General features: G+C 55.6%; 1 protein-coding gene across 4 annotated transcripts; it reads left to right on the forward strand.

The window, feature by feature from the left end:
* Positions 1 to 1,410: 1,410 nt before the first annotated feature.
* Tns2 (tensin 2) lies at positions 1,411 to 17,522 on the forward strand. 4 transcript variants are annotated; one of them, XM_051189989.1, is made up of 29 exons: positions 1,411 to 1,572; positions 5,507 to 5,615; positions 5,999 to 6,036; positions 6,902 to 6,940; positions 7,242 to 7,280; positions 7,420 to 7,469; positions 7,701 to 7,872; positions 8,180 to 8,230; positions 8,717 to 8,839; positions 8,923 to 8,987; positions 9,743 to 9,826; positions 10,190 to 10,302; positions 10,392 to 10,452; positions 10,607 to 10,682; positions 10,894 to 11,023; positions 11,118 to 11,183; positions 11,265 to 11,378; positions 11,487 to 12,701; positions 12,834 to 12,981; positions 13,074 to 13,627; positions 13,732 to 13,821; positions 14,230 to 14,355; positions 14,446 to 14,538; positions 14,652 to 14,729; positions 14,873 to 14,950; positions 15,373 to 15,541; positions 16,669 to 16,737; positions 16,853 to 16,882; positions 16,977 to 17,522. In XM_051189989.1, exons 1-29 carry the CDS (start codon positions 1,498 to 1,500, stop codon positions 17,113 to 17,115), a joined length of 4,194 nt encoding a protein of 1,397 aa, XP_051045946.1. In that variant the 5' UTR covers positions 1,411 to 1,497; the 3' UTR covers positions 17,116 to 17,522. The 4 variants fall into 4 exon arrangements, with proteins under 4 accessions (XP_051045946.1, XP_051045945.1, XP_051045947.1 ...); XM_051189988.1 differs by lacking the exon at positions 1,411 to 1,572 and adding an exon at positions 3,227 to 3,330; XM_051189990.1 differs by lacking the exon at positions 1,411 to 1,572 and adding an exon at positions 3,842 to 4,203.
* Positions 17,523 to 17,595: the final 73 nt, after the last annotated feature.

The raw sequence follows: 17,595 nt of genomic DNA on the forward strand, positions 1-17,595 counted from the left end.
TTGCTCACTCATTGGTGACTTCAGAGATTATAACCTATGGCCAGCCCACCTTTGGTCGCAGCAGGGAGGCAGAGGCAGGCAGTTTGAGTTTGAGGCCACCCAGGCCTACAAAGCGAGTTCCAGCCAAAGCCAGGGCATTCTGGAAAGGGCTGGATAATATATTTTTATATTCACGTTAATTACATAATACAATCTTGCCACAGCATGACCTTCAGACTCCAATCCCTGCCACTGTCTTCTAATGTCTGCCTCTCTCTTCATTGCCAGTGCAACCATCCCCTCCCCATCACCTCTCCCCCAGGAGTCCGGCTAGTCCCCCAGGAGTCCGGCTGCTGTAATGTGTCCACTGGACAGCAAGATCCAGTAACCCTGCTTCCAGCCTCTTCCCAGCTGCCAGATTAGAATCAGGTGTTCCATTCCCCAGGAATCAGAACCAAACCGCCAAACCCAGCCTTTGCCAGAGACAGGATGAACACAAAAGTCTGCCAAGAGGGGCAAGCAAGCAGACCCAGAGGGCTTGAGCAGGCAGTGCTGGACTGCTTTGGGAACCTACAGTGGCAGTGAACTCTAGGCACTTTCCACTTCTCAGCATGGAGACCCTCTGGCTCCACCAACTTATGGGAATTCCAATGGGGAGGGTAATAGGATCTGCTAAAGAATGCTGGGAACATGGAACGGCCATAGGTTCAAAGACTCTGGAACCACACATTCCTACCCTCCACCATCCCTTCCCAGTGTCACAACTCAAACTAGCACCATGGCCCATCAGTTTAATTCCAGATGTTCCTATCTAATGTCAACTTTTTAAAAAAGGGAATGAGATGACACCACCAAAAGAACTTGCATTGGGAAGACCCAAAACACCGGGGCGATGACTAAAGCTGTTGAGGGGTGGGAGCTTTTAACCTTGTGTGAATCCCCAGCTCTGAGTCCTCTGGGAGAAGAGAGCTCCCAGTGGGGCAGAGTACCAGGAAGCTGTGTCCTAAGACCTGGGGCACCAGTACATTAAGTGTCTAAGTTTAGCGCCCCCACCAGATCAGGCCTGGTTCAGACTAGATACCGCAGAAAAGAGGCGGCCGAGATGCCAAAGATTCCAGCTGTTCTCTGTACCATTCTGAATCTGTGTCCACCTTTCTAGGAGTCTGCGCGGCTCACTCGTTTCTCTCCGCCCGTGTCGCTCTGCGGCGTCTCAGTCTGAGACTTCCTGAGGCTACCTTCCAATGTGCTATCCCTCCCCGGCTCTGGCTGCCAGCTCGGTCTGCAAGCCTGTCTCGGCGCGCTGAGCCGTTCGCGGGAAGGACAGTGGGAGGAGAGGAGGGGAAAAGGAGGCGGCGCAGGCGGGGAGTGGATGGAAGGTGGCGATTGGAGCCCGGGAAGAAGGAGGGAGCCGGAGGGCGGGAGGAGGTGGCAGGCTCAGGGCGAGGAGGGAGGGAGGCAGCTGAGTGCCCGTCCCGCAGCTATCGCTGTCTCCGCGTGTCGCGGTGCGGCTTGGCCGGGATGGGCTGGCCAGGGGGCGCCCCCTGCTGCTGCCCCGGTCCGCGGCGCCCCCAGGCCTCCGGGCGCCCCCCACAGGTGAGTGGCCGCGCCACGCTGACCGAGCGGGAGCGCGGGCGGCGGCCCTCTGCGTCACAGCGCGCGGTGTGAGCCAGGGGCGGGCGCCAGGGGGCGCGGAGCCACCGGGGGTCCCGGAACACCGGGTGCGGCGGGATCCCGGAGGCTGGGATTGCCCGCCGCCAGCGCCCTCCTGGGCGCGGTGAACTAGGGTGCAGTTAGAGATCATAGAGGTGACCAGGGGGCGGGGCACGGCTGTGGTCCTAGCTCAGGCCGCCCCGCCTTCCCGCGTCTTACTGCGCACTACTGACGGGCCGGGCTGCTCTCTGCGTGCGTCCCCAGCTCAGACGACAAGCACACTTTTTGAGCACAAAATGACCACTGCAGCTGGCGGCAGTGTTTCGGGCCTGCCTGGCAGAGGGCATACTGGGTTTTCTTCTCATGTTCCCTATCTGGAACACTGAGGCACAATGCAGGCACATATGAAGATGATCCCTCTTATCAACCCTATTCTACTTCTGCTCTGCCTAGACACCCTCTAGGTCCCTCTGGATACACCCTAGAATCCCACCTCTATCCCCCTCCCTTCTTTCCTGGGCCTCACTCCTCTGTGGCTGGGCTCCCAGCTTCTCATCCAACCACAGCTATTTCCAGGAAGGAGGGGTGTGTGAGTGGGTGGAGGGGTTTCTCCAAACAAACCCTAGGCTTCAGAGTAAGAGGGGGCCCTGCTGGGGAGAAGCAAAAAAGCTCTGGAATATTCCAGGCAGGAGGTGGAAAGGATCTACAGAATCTGGTAATGCCACCTCAGCCATCCTTCAGGATCTTTCCAGAAGTACTCCACTCCCCGTGGTGGGGACACTCAGAGCTCTTGACCAGCCAACATAGTGCTTAGTCCACAGCCCTCACTGCAACCATTTGAATGGACACTTTTCTAGGTCTGGGTGGGCAGTGAAAGTTCAATGGGGCCAGAGGATGTTTGGGGACTTTTCCCAGAGGAGGGGACTTTCAGTCCCACAGGGAGGCAGCAGAGGAAAAACACTGGATGGGGGAGCTACTCACACAAGCACTAAGTGACCAATTTCCCCCAGCAGGGCTGGGTGCTGAATAGGGCCAGGCCCACTTGCCCACCTGGCCATTGGCCTGGAATGTCCTGGGACACAGCCAGGACTTGGGTAAGGATTACAGAGCCAGTGACCCTCTCCAGTTACAGTATGGGGGCCCACACCTTGCCACTCAGGTGCCACCCTCTAGCCAGGGTACACAAGTGACAGGCTTCCTAGAGAATTGGAGCATGCAGGGAGAGGGCTCAGGCTTCCCAGTCTGATAGGCTTTCTAAGGTGAACCAGGGAGGTGAACCAGCCCTTCACTTGGATGAGCAAGAAGCAGAGGAGGGACCGAACCCCTGTGGTACCCTGTGAATGTGGCCAGAACTGGAGGAGTTGCACTGGGACATTCAGTAAATACCATGCAAATGAGGACCACAAGATTGTACATTCTTTCAAGTGACAGCTACAGCATTCCAAAGGCTGCTGTCCAGGGCTTGAACCGAGAACCCCCAGGCCATTGACCCTTGTTTTGGGAAGATTGTTCCATCGTTTCCAAGGCCCCATCCACCTCCTTCCCTTGACTCCTGGGACAGGAAGTTGGCCCTATTCCCAGGAGGAAAGCAGGAGGCCCCAGAGGGGGTGGAGCATGTATTGGGAGGGGGCCTCCTGTCCAGTCCTCAGGTCCAGTGACAGCCACAGAGGAAGAAGGGCCAGGCCCAGAAGAGCCATGAAGGTAGTGCTCAGGTTTGAGTGGGCAGGTGGGGTCCTGGGTACAGGGGGACTAAGCCAGGAACTGTGAGTTTTATCTGGAGCACAGGAGCTGGGGTCTTCAGGTAGAACCTATCCAGGGCTCTGGATTGCAACAAGATGGACCGACCACTCACTACTGTGGGCAGCTGGGTCTTCTGGCTGGTGCTTGGCCTTAGGAGGGCACTGAAAGATCCTTTCCCCTCTGACGAGGAAACTGGCCATCATTCCTACTTTCTTTCACCCTAAGTAGTCTGAGTCCTAGCCTGCCAGGGATACTGGTTCCCAGCTCCACTCCCTTCCCACAGGAAGTCCCTAGGGATCTTAAGAGCCCAGGCGAGAGATTGGCTGGGGACACAGTGTTCTCTGGCCTCTAGCACTGCTCTGCCCTGAGACCTGAATTCCCACCCTGCCCCACTGACTGATTCCAGGGCTGGATCTCAAGACCACAGACCCCTACACAGGGTGGCCCACCGAGGCAGCTCCAGAGGAGACGGGAGAGCCAAAGATCTTGGGCTGATACTCCCAGCAGGGGTAGATCCTGGGAATCTGATCTCCTGGCCTCCCCCACATCCTCCCCCACCCCACTTCCTGGAGCAGCGACCTGCCCCCTTCCCGCCTGCACTTCCCTCCACTTCCAGGGCCAGGCTTCTCCACACACCAGCCAGACAGCCTCCCCTCCACCCAAGGGAAGCGGCTGCCTGGGCCAGGCTGCTTCCAGGAAGCTCCAGGCCAGGCCCCAGCATTGTTCAGGCCCTGCAGCCAAGAACCCAGCCAGCCAGACACCATGAAGTCCAGCGGCCCTGTGGAAAGGTTGCTCAGAGCCCTGGGGAGGGACAGCAGCCGGGCCACCAGCAGGGTAGGAGTGCCCACCAGCTGGGCAAAGGTGGGGCAGGGTGGGGGTGTGGACAAGGGGGGGGAGGGCCAGGATTCAGGCCAGACCCTCTTGCTAGTTTTAGCCTCTTCTGCTCCTTACCTTGCCTCAGTATCCCCCTCATTACCCTGGCCCCCTGAGGCGGCCAGGGTGGCAGTATGATCCTGCCATCTGTTTGAACTTCTCTGCATTTCCTCACTTGAGCCTGACTAAACCCTGGGGGTTCGGCTAAGGGCTTAAGCCCTGACCTCCCAGGGAAGCTTGAGAGGAAAGGGATGGGAAGAAGGCAATGAAAGGTAGGGAGGAGGCCAAGTCTCCAGGCACTCTGACTGGGAGGATGCCTTCCACTGACGTCATCTGCACATGATGCTATCAACAAGTGTGTCCAAGTATCCTAGTGGGTTCCACCTCCAGTCCAGAGGAGTTCTGGAACTCAAGGGACCAAAGCTGTTCCTGTCGTCCTCTCCCTTGTCTTTAGAAGGTGTTATCACTCTGGTGGGCAGGAGCTTGCATACAGATGAAGAATGTGTGTGGAGGGACTGTCCACAGCCTTGGGGTGGGAGGCATGGGCTTCGATGGGGGGGGGGGACCAAGGTAGACCTGGGCAACTGGAAGCAGCCCAACTGCTGGCCTCACTACCTCTGGATGGGGAGGGGACATAGAGAGGCGGCAAGGCAGCTACTTGTCTACCCCCACTGTCATTCCTCCTTCCAACATTGCCACCTCCTTCTTACACAAGTGCTGCCTGCAGCCTCAATGCACAAAGAGTAAACATGTTGTTCTGATCCTGGGGGAGGGGGCATGTCAGCTGCCTGGAGCTTGGGAACATTGAGAGCCAGGGGCTCAGGACTGGCTACAGCCAGTCTGGGTGTTATGTGACAATGTGCATGTGTGTCTGGGCTGCCAGCTCACAGTATACAAGCCTCATCTGGGGAGGGCAAGATGGGAAGAGCCAGACCCCCACTCTGCCAAGATTTGGAAAGCCCTCACATTTGAAGTGGCAGTGACAAGGACAACACATAGCAGGGCCACGTGAGGGGACCTAAGTGATTCCTTAGGGAGGAGTTGACCAGGCCAAGGTGATGCAAGGGGTCACATTCCAAACCCCTGTAGAGGACAGGCCCCATGACTACCCTGAGACAGCTGTGGCCAAGTGTGCCTGAGAGTTCAGAGGCTTTGAACTACAAGGGAGGGTAGCAGCATCAATCAGAGGCAAGGTTTCTACCCAGCCTTAGAGATGGGTCCACTAGGAACTCATACCTCTATCTGTCTGTCATTCCACCGGCAGCCTAAGAAAGCAGAGCCACACAGCTTCCGGGAGAAGGTTTTCCGGAAGAAAGCTCCAGTATGTGCAGTGTGTAAAGTGACCATTGATGGGACCGGTGTCTCCTGCCGAGGTGAGGTGCTCTTCCTGCATATGCTGAGCCCTCCACTCAAGGCCACTGTGCTGGGTGGCTGTAGGAGCAGGCAGGCTCACAGCAGAAACAAATGCCCACGTTTGCCTGATGCCCACCTTGCCACAGCCCAGTAGACCTATGACTCTGCCACCTTCCCATCCTCACCTCTGACTAGGGGCTGTCCTTCCCCCTCACCTCCATTCATCCTAGACCTCTGGCCCTCATCCCTGACTCCAGAGCAGAAACTGCTGGTACCCTGCCCTGCTCACTACCCCAGCAATCTAATGTTAAGTTCCAGAGTTGGCTGTCAGGGTCAGGGGAAGTGGAGGATGGCCACTTCCACTGCTCCTATAAGCCTCTGCTTTTCTCCCTTTCCTCTCTAGTCTGCAAGGTGGCCACACACAGAAAATGCGAAGCAAAGGTGGGTGCCTGGTCCTAGCTGATGGGGGATGGAGTCCTTTCACTGCCCAGACAGGCTTCTTCAGCCACACTAGCATGGTTCTTCCACCCAGTCCCCTGCCATTCCTGGAGACTTCTCCTGGATGGCAGGGGTGTTGTGCTGGGCCCTTTAAGAACTGCCCTACTCCACCCCTGGAGGGTTGGCCCAGGAGGGTGGACAGTGAGACAGCGTTTGTCTTGGTGCTATGCCCAGGCTGCAGCTGGCGAGAGGATGGGGGGGGGGGGTAGAGAAGGAGGAGGAAGGGTGGGGTGGATAGAGAGAGGGCAGGGTTTCAGAGACTAGGCACTGGGATAAGCTATGCCTTCCCTCTGGGGAAGGGTCCTCGGGATGCCCAAGTTGATCTTATCTTGGGTGCTGGAAGGGCTGGGCCTCTCCAGGTACATAATGTAGGTGACATCCACTGTCCACTGAGAACCTGAAGCAGCCCCATCTCTGAGGAACATTCCTGGTTCCTCCTTCAGTGCAGGAGGTAGTCCCAGGGCCTCAAGCTAGCTTGGGGGAGCTATGTGCCCATGGGTGGGGTCTCAACGGTGAAAGAGGCTAGTGTCCACCCCTGGCCATTGCCTGCCTGCCTGTCCCTATATATAACTCCTGTCCTGCAGCTGGATGAATGGGGGTCTGTTTGGGCAGGGGGCTGAGAGCCAAGAGCAACAAGCAGGGGGCCTGAGAGGTGGGGGATCGGGAGGCCAGAAGCAAGGCTTCCCTTAAATAGAGGGATAGAGGAACCTCAGCTGGAGCCTGTACTCATCAGTTGACAGCCCTTCCACCTTCCTGCTGAGGCCGATATCGGTTCACCAGCTCAGTTGCTACTCCCATCTCCTTCCAGGTGACTTCATCCTGTCAGGCCTTGCCCCCAGCGGAGCTGGTGAGTGTGCTCTAGGATGGGGCAGGGAAGACAGGAATCTAACTAGTGTCCAGAAGTCTGGTGGTCTGAGTGGGGGCTCCAGGAGGTTACCTAGAACTGAATGCTATGGTTACTGACTGTTCTAGCTCTTTGCTGTTATTGTCTTCTAGGGCCTGGGGAAGGGGGGGCTGGAGTCCCCTCTTTTCCCCCAGGGAGTAGACACGGACATGCCCTCCTATCCCCTACCCCACCCCCCAGGTCCAGACTGGTCATTGCCCTGGGCCTAACCACTCCCATTTCCTCCCCAACCTCCTCCCTCTAGCGGAGAAACACTGCCCCAGTACGGCGCATAGAACACCTGGTAAGGGATGCTTAGGGGCCTGGGTGGGGAGGGGCACGTGGATAGCTTTTGGGAGTCCACGGTTTGTGGCACTTTGGACTGGAAAGCCTAGAAGAGATGAGTCCAAAGAGATGTCGATGTACGGTTTCTCACCCACCAGGGGTCCACCAAGTCCCTGAACCACTCAAAGCAACGAAGCACTCTACCCAGGTGAGTGAGAGCGCCCGGTGATTCCACATGGGCACTTTCCACCGGGCCCCCACTCAGCTCTTGGCATTAGCCCCCAATAAAACACCTCAGGACAGTACTCCCCCTCAGGACCACACACCCTCAGGACCTAGCAAGCTTCCCAGGGCTCCCCAGGACCCTTCTCATTATACTAGCCCCGTGGGGCGCCTCGCCTCTGTTCCCTAAATCAGCTTTGCAACCCCCCCCCCCCAGGAGCTTCAGCCTGGATCCGCTCATGGAGCGTCGCTGGGACCTGGACCTCACCTACGTGACCGAACGGATCTTGGCTGCGGCTTTTCCCGCACGGCCGGACGAGCAGAGACACCGGGGCCACCTGCGCGAACTGGCCCATGTACTGCAATCCAAGCACCGGGACAAGTACCTGGTGAGGAGCGGGTTGGCCAGATTCAACCAATGAGGGGGCTGGAGGTCCAAATGAGCAAGGATACTGTTTGCTATCAATCCCTGAAAGGGAACAGGCAGGAGGCGGGTGTTAAGTGTGCAAGGGCGGGGCGGGGCGGGGCGGGGCGGGCCCAGCCCAGCCTGAGCTCAGTTGGGCGGGCAAGATGCAGCAGCAGACAATTCAGTTCCAGATGACTGCAATCTTATTTTAGAGTAAGATTCTCACTGAGGGTCCACCTCCAGCACCTCTGTCTGAAGTTGTCTTCATTTAACACTTCCCTTTATTTCAGCTCTTCAACCTTTCAGAGAAACGACATGACCTGACCCGCCTGAACCCCAAGGTAGGAGGGAAAATGGTCTGTCGGGCCTTTAAGCTGAACCAACCCTGTGAGAAGACCCTGCCTCCTTATTATTAGTAGCAGCTCACATCCAGTTTACTCTTAAGCACTCTCCCATATGACATACCAATTAAGTTATCTGAAAACATGGTGCAGCATAGCTATAAAAAGTGTCCATGTGCTGGGTGTTGGTGGCACATGCCTTTAGTCCCAGCACTCGGGAGGCAGAGGCAAGCGGATATCTGTGAGTTCGAGGCCAGCCTGGTCTACAGAGCAAGTTCCAGGACAGGCTCCAAAACAATACAGAGAAACCCTGACACAAAAAACAAACAAAAAAGTGTCCAGACTACTGTGGGACTACTAGCAAGCCCCACTGTGCCCCAGGGCCCCCGTTTTATGTCCATACCCTCTACCTCCTTATTCTTGCCCCTCACCACACACACACACACACACACACACACACAGAGTTGTACCCTTTTATTTCCCCAGGTGCAGGACTTTGGCTGGCCTGAGCTGCATGCCCCACCTCTGGACAAATTGTGCTCCATCTGCAAAGCCATGGAGACATGGCTCAGTGCCGACCCTCAGCATGTGGTCGTGTTGTACTGCAAGGTGGGCTGGGACCTTGGGGTCAGAGCTGAGGCATCCTCAGCCTAGATGAGTAGGCCCCACAACCCTGTCTCTTTCTCTCTCAGGGGAGCAAAGGCAAGCTTGGAGTAATCGTCTCTGCCTATATGCATTACAGCAAGATCTCTGCAGGGTGAGTTGCCCTGCCCCAGTGGCCCTTCCTCACCTGGCCCTGTCCAAGATTCCCTCTTTAGTTGGAGAATCTTCCACTATCAACTTCGTGTGATACCACCTATCTCCACTTAGGTACCCAGCACTCTCCAACAGATGAGCTGGGCTAGTTTCCTAGGGCTGTCAGTAAAATGCCATAAACTGGCTTAACATAACTCAGTTGTCTCATAGTTCTAAGATGTTAAAAATCCAAAGTGAAGGTGTCAGTGGGGCCTGACTCTCTCTGTGACTGTAGGTGGACTCCTTCCTTGCCTCTTTCCAGCTTCTGGTGGTGTTCTTGGCCTGCAACGGCATCACTCCAACCTCTGCCTCCGGCATCACATGGTGTTCTCTTTGTGGGTCTGTTTCTTTCTCCTCTTCTAAGGACCTTGAATTAAGGGCCCGCCTTGCTCCTGCATGATCTCATCTTAACCTGTCTAATCACATCTGCAGAGACCCTATTTCTAAATAAGGTCACATTTGAGGTACATTTCTCCGGGAGAGGGACACAATTCAACCCATCAGATTATCTAACTGCCCCATTTTATGGGTGAGGAAAGTCAAATTCAGGGGGCAACAACTGGGAAACTGCACTATAGGGCTGCTCACTCTCTTCACCATTGGGGGTCCCCTCTACAGTGAGAGGAATCTCATGGTTCCTCCTTCCCTGGGTCTTAGGTGTGGAAGGCCAGAATGAGACTGATTCCTAAGCACCCCCACCTGCCTTGCTCTCCCCAGGGCAGACCAGGCGCTGGCAACTCTCACCATGAGAAAATTCTGTGAGGACAAGGTGGCCACGGAACTGCAGCCCTCCCAGCGCCGGTGAGCAGCCCAGTAGGAAAAGGCTGATTCTCCTGCTCAGGCAGCAAACCTGAATCCCACAATGCAAGGGAGCCAGGCTCCATGCCAAGTTCTGGGAACTGACAACAGCAGGCTCTCATGGCATTCACTTGCTAGTGGAGTGGAGGGCAATAAACAGACTGGATCATTCTAGCTGATGGCAAGGTCTGTGAAGAAAGTAAAGCAGAAGCTTGTAGGAAAGGCTTCACGGGACTGGGGAAGCTTGCCTCTTTGAAGTTTAGAAGGACAGTCTCCAGGCTGGGTGGAGGGTCTGCATTGTTGAGTTGGTGTGAGGCACCCTATCCTCTAGAGAAAAATGCTGATGCTTTCCTTGACTCCCGCCAGCTATGTCAGCTATTTTGGCGGGCTGCTGTCTGGCTCCATCAGAATGAACAGCAGCCCACTGTTCCTGCACTATGTGTTTGTGCCCACGCTGCCAGCCTTTGAGCCTAACACAGGTGAGTCCACCTGAGATGTATTCCATGGAAGCAGCCGCCATTTCCCACCTCACTTCACCCCATACCCCTCATGTCCTCTGCCCCTCCAGGCTTCCAGCCCTTCCTCAAGATCTACCAATCTATGCAGCTGGTCTACACATCTGGAGTCTAGTGAGTGCTCTGTTCCCAAGCCCTGACCTGCCTGTGCCTGTATCCCCAGCCTCCCCAGGCCTAGCAGAAGTACTCCCTAGGGCGTGGCTCTACATAGCCACCTCTGTGTCCTCCCTGGATGCCTCTGACTGCTCTGCCTTATCTCTGCCCAAAGTCGAATTGCAGGCCCTGGACCCCAGCAACTTTGCATCAGCCTAGAGCCAGCTCTCCTCCTCAAAGGCGATGTCATGGTAAGGGGGACCCTGAAGGTAGGGATTGCAATGAAGTGGGGAACTTCTAGCCATATAGTCAACTGACAAGTCATCAGTTCAAGCAGGATTGGTGGGCCCAAAGGGAATCCTACCCCTGCTCTCCCTGGAGAGTTCACCTAGAGATTAGGGCATGGCAGAAGCTGTGACCGTGGGGTAAAGGCCTGACCCTCAGTCTCCTGACCTTCTTCAGGTAACCTGCTATCACAAGGGTGGCCAGGGGACAGACCGAACCCTTGTGTTCCGAGTTCAGTTCCACACATGTACCATTCATGGATCACGGCTCACCTTCCCCAAGGACCAGCTAGATGAGGCCTGGGCTGGTAAGTCAGAGACCAGTGAAGTGGCCAGTGGGCAGGGAAGGGGATGTCAACGGGGCCTGGTTCCTTACCACCACCACCACCACCACCTCCACAGATGAGCGGTTCCCTTTCCAAGCCTCAGTGGAATTTGTCTTCTCCTCCAGCCCTGAGAAGGTCAAAGGTAAGAGTGGGAGCTGGAGCAGTAGGGTACTGAAGGTGTTGGGGGACCCCTGACCCTTAGTACCCAGGTGACTTTCCACAGGCAACACCCCACGGAACGATCCCTCTGTCTCAGTGGATTACAATACAACAGAGCCTGCAGTACGTTGGGACTCCTACGAGAACTTCAACCAGCACCATGAGGACAGTGTGGATGGTGTGTGGGGAGGTGGGCAGGCGGGAGACATAGCTTTATGGCTTGTGGGGAGAGACACACTAAGATGTTAGTGCTGTCTCCACTCACAAATTCTTCTTCTCCACTCAGGCTCCTTGGCCCACACAAGGGGCCCACTGGATGGCAGTCCTTATGCCCAGGTGCAGCGGGTCCCCCGCCAGACTCCACCAGCACCTTCTCCAGAGCTCCCCCCACCCCCCCTGCTCTCTGTCAGCAGCGACTCTGGCCATTCGTCCACACTCACCACAGAACCCACAGCAGAATCTCCTGGCCGACCACCCCCAACTGCTGCTGAACGCCAGGAGCTGGATCGTCTTCTAGGAGGCTGTGGAGTGGCCAGCGGAGGCCGTGGTGCTGGGCGTGAGACAGCCATCCTAGATGATGAAGAGCAGCCCTCTGTAGGTGGGGGCCTGCATCTTGGAATGTATCCAGGCCATAGGCCTGGCCTCAACCGCCACTGCTCCTGCCGGCAGGGCTACCGGGAGCCTTGTGCAGTCCCCAACGGGGGCTACTACCGGCCTGAAGGCACCCTAGAGAGACGAAGGCTGCCCTATGGGGGCTATGAAGGACACTCCCAAGGCTACACAGAAGCCTCTATGGAGAAGAGGCGCCTCTGCAGGTCACTGTCAGAAGGGCCATATCCCTATGCATCTGAGCTAGGGAAACCAGCCAATGGGGACTTTGGCTACCGCTCAGCAGGCTATCGGGAGGTGGTGATCCTAGAGGACCCTGGAGTACCTGCTTTGTGCTCATGCCCCGCCTGTGAAGAGAAGATGGCACTGCCCACAGCAGCCTTGTATGGACTGCGACTAGAAAGGGAGGCTGGAGAGGGGTGGGCCAGCGAAGCAGGCAAGCCTCTCCTACACCCAATGAGACCTGGACACCCACTGCCTCTGCTGGTACCTGCCTGTGGGCATCACCATGCCCCAATGCCTGAATACAGCTGCTTGAAGCCACCCAAAGTGGGTGAGGAAGGGCATGAGGGCTGCTCGTATGCCATATGCCCTGAAGGCAGGTATGGTCATCCAGGGTACCCTGCTCTGGTTTCCTATGGCTATGGAGGAGCAGTTCCCAGTTACTGCCCAGTATATGGCCGGGCACCTCATAGTTGTGGATCCTCAAGTGAGGGCAGAGGGTACCCTAGCCCTGGTGCCCACTCCCCACGGGCTGGTTCTGTGTCCCCGGGAAGTCCACCCTACCTGCAATCCAGGAAGCTGGGTTATGAGATCCCTGCAGAGGATGGAAGGGACAAGTACCCACTGCCTGGGCACCTGGCCTCAACAGGAGGACCCTTGGCATCTACAGGTGAGGACACTAGAGCGGGAATGTCCAGGGTAGAGGAGGGTTCTAAGTGTTTTTGTGGATGGCAGGGGTGGGAAGGAACTGAGCCAGACAGAAAAGCGGGCTCCTGTTCACAGAGCCTTCTCCCCATCTCAGAGTCACCTGAGCTGTCCTGGAGGGATGGTCCCAGTGGGCACAGCACGCTGCCTCGGTCTCCCCGAGATGCCCAATGCACTGCCTCTTCCGAGCTGTCTGGTCCCTCCACACCCCTCCACACCAGCAGCCCAGTCCAGGGCAAAGAAAGGTACACAGAGGGCCATAGCTACTTGGGCAAGTTCTATGAGTGTCAGCAGCCCAAAAGAGGAGCTGTCTGATCATCTATGTTTCCCCCTGCAGTGCCCGACGGCAAGACACCAGGTCTCCCCCCTTGGCACCAACTCAGAGACTGAGTCCTGGAGAGGCCTTGCCCTCTGTTGTTCAGGGAGGCACTGAAAAGGCTCCTGAGCTGCTGACCAGCAGCAGGCCTGAGCCACCAGACCCTATCCCTTTCTCTCAGACCTCCCCACCCAGCTCACCCAATGGCTGGCCTCAGGAAAGGAGCCCAGGGGGTCACTCCAACAGTGCCAGTCCTCGGAGCCCTGTGCCAACCACCCTGCCAGGACTCCGCCATGCCCCCTGGCGGGGCCCCCCAGACAGCCCAGATGGCTCCCCACTTACACCTGTGCCTACCCAGATGCCCTGGCTTGTGGCCAGCCCAGAACCACCCCAGAGCTCACCCACCCCTGCCTTCCCATTGGCTGCCTCCTATGATGCCAATGGTCCCACTCAGCCACCACTTCCTGAGAAACGACACCTGCCCGGGTCTGGGCAACAGCCATCACCACCAGCCAGAGGCACCAACCAACATGTCACCTTTGCCCCTCCTCTCCCAGATGTCACCCAGCCTCCAGGTATAAGGGTATAGGACAATCAGGTATCCTCTTAAGAACCCCACCTCCCAGAGAGAGAGAGAGAGAGACATGGGAACCCTGAACTCAATCCCTTCCTCTCCTAGAGCATCCTTTACAAGAGAACCAAAGCAATGTCAAGTTCGTCCAGGACACATCCAAGTTCTGGTACAAGCCGCACCTATCCCGTGACCAAGGTACGAAGCCAGAAAAGGTAGTACACCCATTCCACCCCACCTTTAAGGCCTGTCTTGGCTGTGAGTCTCAGCTCTTGGAGGAGTTGCTCACCAGCAGTGATTCTTTGTTTTGTTTTTCGAAACAGGGTTTCCCTGTGTACTTTTGCTTGTCCTGGAACTAGCTCTTGTAGACCAGGCTGGTCTCAAACTCACAGAGATCCAGCTGCCTCTGTCTCAAGTGCTAGGATTAAAGGCGTGCGCCACCAACACCCGGCACACCAGCTGCAATTCTAAGCTTTGGCCTCAGACTAGTCATCCAAAATGCCTCTGACCCAAAGCCCTGTCATCCACGAGGCTGTCTGAGTGGGAGACCTTCCTGCTAGTGGGGCTGTGTGGGGCTGCCAGCAATCTCTAACTTTTGCCCTGCAGCCATTGCCCTACTGAAAGACAAGGACCCTGGGGCCTTTCTGATCAGGGATAGCCATTCATTCCAAGGAGCCTATGGCCTAGCTCTCAAGGTGGCCACACCCCCACCCAGTGCCCAGCCCTTGAAAGGTACAGTATGCTCAAGCTGAGGGAATGGATGTGGAGAGGGGAGAAGCTGCAGAGCCAATAGTAAAGCTTCATCTCCCTCCCTCCTCTCAGGAGACCCCTCAGAGCAGCTGGTCCGCCACTTCCTCATTGAGACTGGGCCCAAAGGCGTAAAGATCAAGGGTTGTCCTACTGAACCCTATTTTGGTGAGAAACAAGAATCAGAGACGCCTCTAGGGGGTTGGTTAAGGGAGAGGCCTCAAGAGGGTGAAGACAGGCTAGCCACATGCCCTTCAGGATGTTTTCTCCTCCTCTTGCAGGCAGCCTCTCTGCCCTGGTCTCTCAACACTCCATCTCTCCCATCTCCCTGCCCTGCTGTCTTCGAATTCCCAGTAAAGGTGTGTAATGTCTCCTCAGCTCTTACCACCCCTACAGTCAAATACAGAGGTCCTGTCTCCCAACCCTCTTGCCTTATTAGGGAATCCGCTAGCATCTAGGGAAGCCTCTCCTTCTTGACCTTCCTTGGCCCTCATCTCCTCAGATCCTCTGGAAGAAACCCCAGAGACCCCAGTGCCCACCAATATGAGCACAGCAGCAGACCTCCTGCGTCAGGGAGCAGGTAAGAGACTCGCTTCCCCTCTCTCTCCCTGGTGGTTGAGAGGATATTGTAGACCCCAGATACAGGGAGGGGAATTGATAGGAGGTGGGGGGTAGACCCAGCAGATACATTTAACCCACAAAGACGGAGGAGCCCCACATTTTCAGGAGGCAGGGAGGGGTCACAGGCTAAGTTCTCAGGGTTTACAACACAGGAGTCACAGCTGCAGCAAAGGCAAGAACCTCCCACTGTTGCAGGCTGTAGATCCCTTGGAGTCTGGGAACTACCTTTCCAACTTGTCAGTGTGTGACTCTAGTGCATTCAGACAGCACTCATCAGGGAAAAGCACAAGATGATGAGATGAGAAGCTAAGGGTGACAGACAGATCCTGGTCCTTGCAAAGCCACACTAGCTAGCTCATCAACCTACTTTTGTCTTTTTAGCCTGCAGTGTGCTCTACCTGACCTCTGTGGAGACAGAGTCACTCACTGGCCCTCAAGCTGTGGCCAGGGCCAGCTCTGCAGCTCTGAGCTGCAGCCCCAAACCAGTACCAGCCAGTGTCCACTTCAAGGTTTCAGCTCAAGGCATCACACTGACAGACAACCAGAGAAAGTGAGCCCGGGGAACCAGCCTCGTTAGAGTCCCAAGGAAGGACTTTGGAGGCCTGGATTTTTCTTTTTCTTTTCGTGTGTGTGTGTGTGTGTGTGTGTGTGTGTGTGTGTGTGTGTGTGTGTGTGTGTGTGTGTGTGACGATGTGTACATGTTTGATAATTAAGTATCTTTCTGGTCCCAGGTAGTGGGGCACATGACTTTAATACCAGTACTCAGGAGGCACAGGAAGGTGAACCTCTGATTTTGAGGCCAGCCTGGTCTACATAGTGCACTCCATGACAAGCAGGACTACACAGAGAAACCTTGAAAAAAAAATCGTTTTGGGTATCTCTTTCACCTTACTGAAGCAGGGTCTCTCAATCAAACCCAGAAGTCAAAGATGCAGCTCATCTTGCTAGCAAGCTTGCTCCTCTGCCTTCTGAGACTGGAATTATGGGTCCTGGGAATTCAAACTCATCCTCTATGGCTAGCACTTTAACCTCTGGGCCACCTCCCCAGCCCAGAAACCTTCATTTCTTTCTAAAAATTAATTTATTTACTTTTATTTTATGTGCAATGATGTTTTGTCCACATGCATGTCTGTGTGAGGGTGTTGTATCCTGACCTGGAGTTACAGATAGTTGTGAGCTGCCATGTGGGTGCTGGGAACTGAACCCACATCCTTTGGAAGAGGAGCCAGTCAGTACTCCAAACCTCTGAGCCATCTCTCCTGCTTTGAAACCTGGATTTTTCTTCCCCCCCCCCCCTTGAATTTTCAAGATGGGCTTTCTCTGTGTAGCCCTGACTGCCCTGGAACTCACTTTATAGATCAGGCTGACCTCAAACTCCCAGAGATCTACCTACCTCTGCCTTCTGAGTGCGCACCACCACCACTGGTGAAACCTGAATTTCTTTCTTTCTTTCTTTTTTAATTATTTATTTACTTAGTGTGCTCTGTCTGCATGCACACTTGCAGGCCAGAGGACACCAGATCTCATTATAGATGGCTGTGAGCCACCATGTGGTTGCTGGGAATTGAATTCAGACCTCTGAAAGAGCAGCCAGTGCTCTTAACCTCTGGGCCATCTCTCCAGGCCAAAACCTGGATTTCTAAGTGTGACTTCCCTTCCCCAACCTACTCCTCACAGGCTCTTCTTCCGCCGTCATTACCCAGTGAACAGCATCACCTTCTCTAGCACTGACCCCCAGGATGGCAGGTGAGCCTTCCTTAGACCCCTTTCCCAGCTTGTGGTCCTGCCACCCTCAGCCCCAGCTCACCCTTCAGGAGTTGTGCCCTCGGCTGTACCCCATCAGGGCTCTCTCTCTTTACAGGTGGACCAACCCAGATGGAACCACCTCCAAGTAAGTATCCCTGTGCGCATGTGCTGCCCTATACAGCCAGCATCCAACCCCTGGGAAAGGGATGCAAAGGCCTTCTCTGGCTTTGTCCCTGTAGGATCTTTGGTTTCGTGGCCAAGAAGCCAGGAAGCCCCTGGGAAAATGTATGTCACCTCTTTGCGGAGCTTGACCCAGACCAACCAGCAAGTGCTATTGTCAACTTCATCACCAAAGTTCTACTGGGCCAGAGAAAATGAAGGAAAGCTGCAATCTCTGAGTCCACATCAACACTGCACCCTCCCAGCACCCACCGCTCTCACTGCCTTGGCCTGAACCCAGGAGCCCTAGGAGCCGGCACTCACCCTATGAAAGAGTCTGGGCCACTGTTCTTGCCCTTGCCTGCTAAGCTAAGTGAGTGGGCCCATGAGATGACCTGGCATGTGAGCAGATGGCAGAGACAGGTGTGAGGGGTGAAGAGGTATCAGTCAGTAGTGGAGGCCTGGTGGGGAATGGCCCTGCCAGCTCCATCCATCATGGAGGGAGAGGGGAGAGGCATGGGAGCTTTCTGCCTTCCCTCTGAACAGAGACCAGAGTGGGATCACATAAACAGAGGAAAAAAGAGAGTCTATTTTTGTGTAATAATAAAGAATTTCTATAAACTTTTGAGGAGTCGATTACTTCTTCATAGGAAGAAGAAAAGCATAAATCTCCCACAGCCACCCTGGGGTCATCTGCTC

This window comes from Phodopus roborovskii, unplaced genomic scaffold (genome assembly GCF_943737965.1).
Source record: "Phodopus roborovskii unplaced genomic scaffold, PHOROB, whole genome shotgun sequence".
Lineage (NCBI taxonomy): Eukaryota > Metazoa > Chordata > Mammalia > Rodentia > Cricetidae > Phodopus > Phodopus roborovskii.

Coding starts and splice junctions, on each gene's coding strand:
- Tns2 (XM_051189988.1), top strand. CDS start 3,244: ATGTATTGGGAGGGGGCCTCCTGTCCAGTCCTCAGGTCCAGTGACAGC. Junction 11,024..11,117: donor GCTAGATGAGGCCTGGGCTG/GTAAGTCAGAGA, acceptor CCACCTCCACAG/ATGAGCGGTTCCCTTTCCAA. Junction 11,379..11,486: donor CCATGAGGACAGTGTGGATG/GTGTGTGGGGAG, acceptor TTCTCCACTCAG/GCTCCTTGGCCCACACAAGG.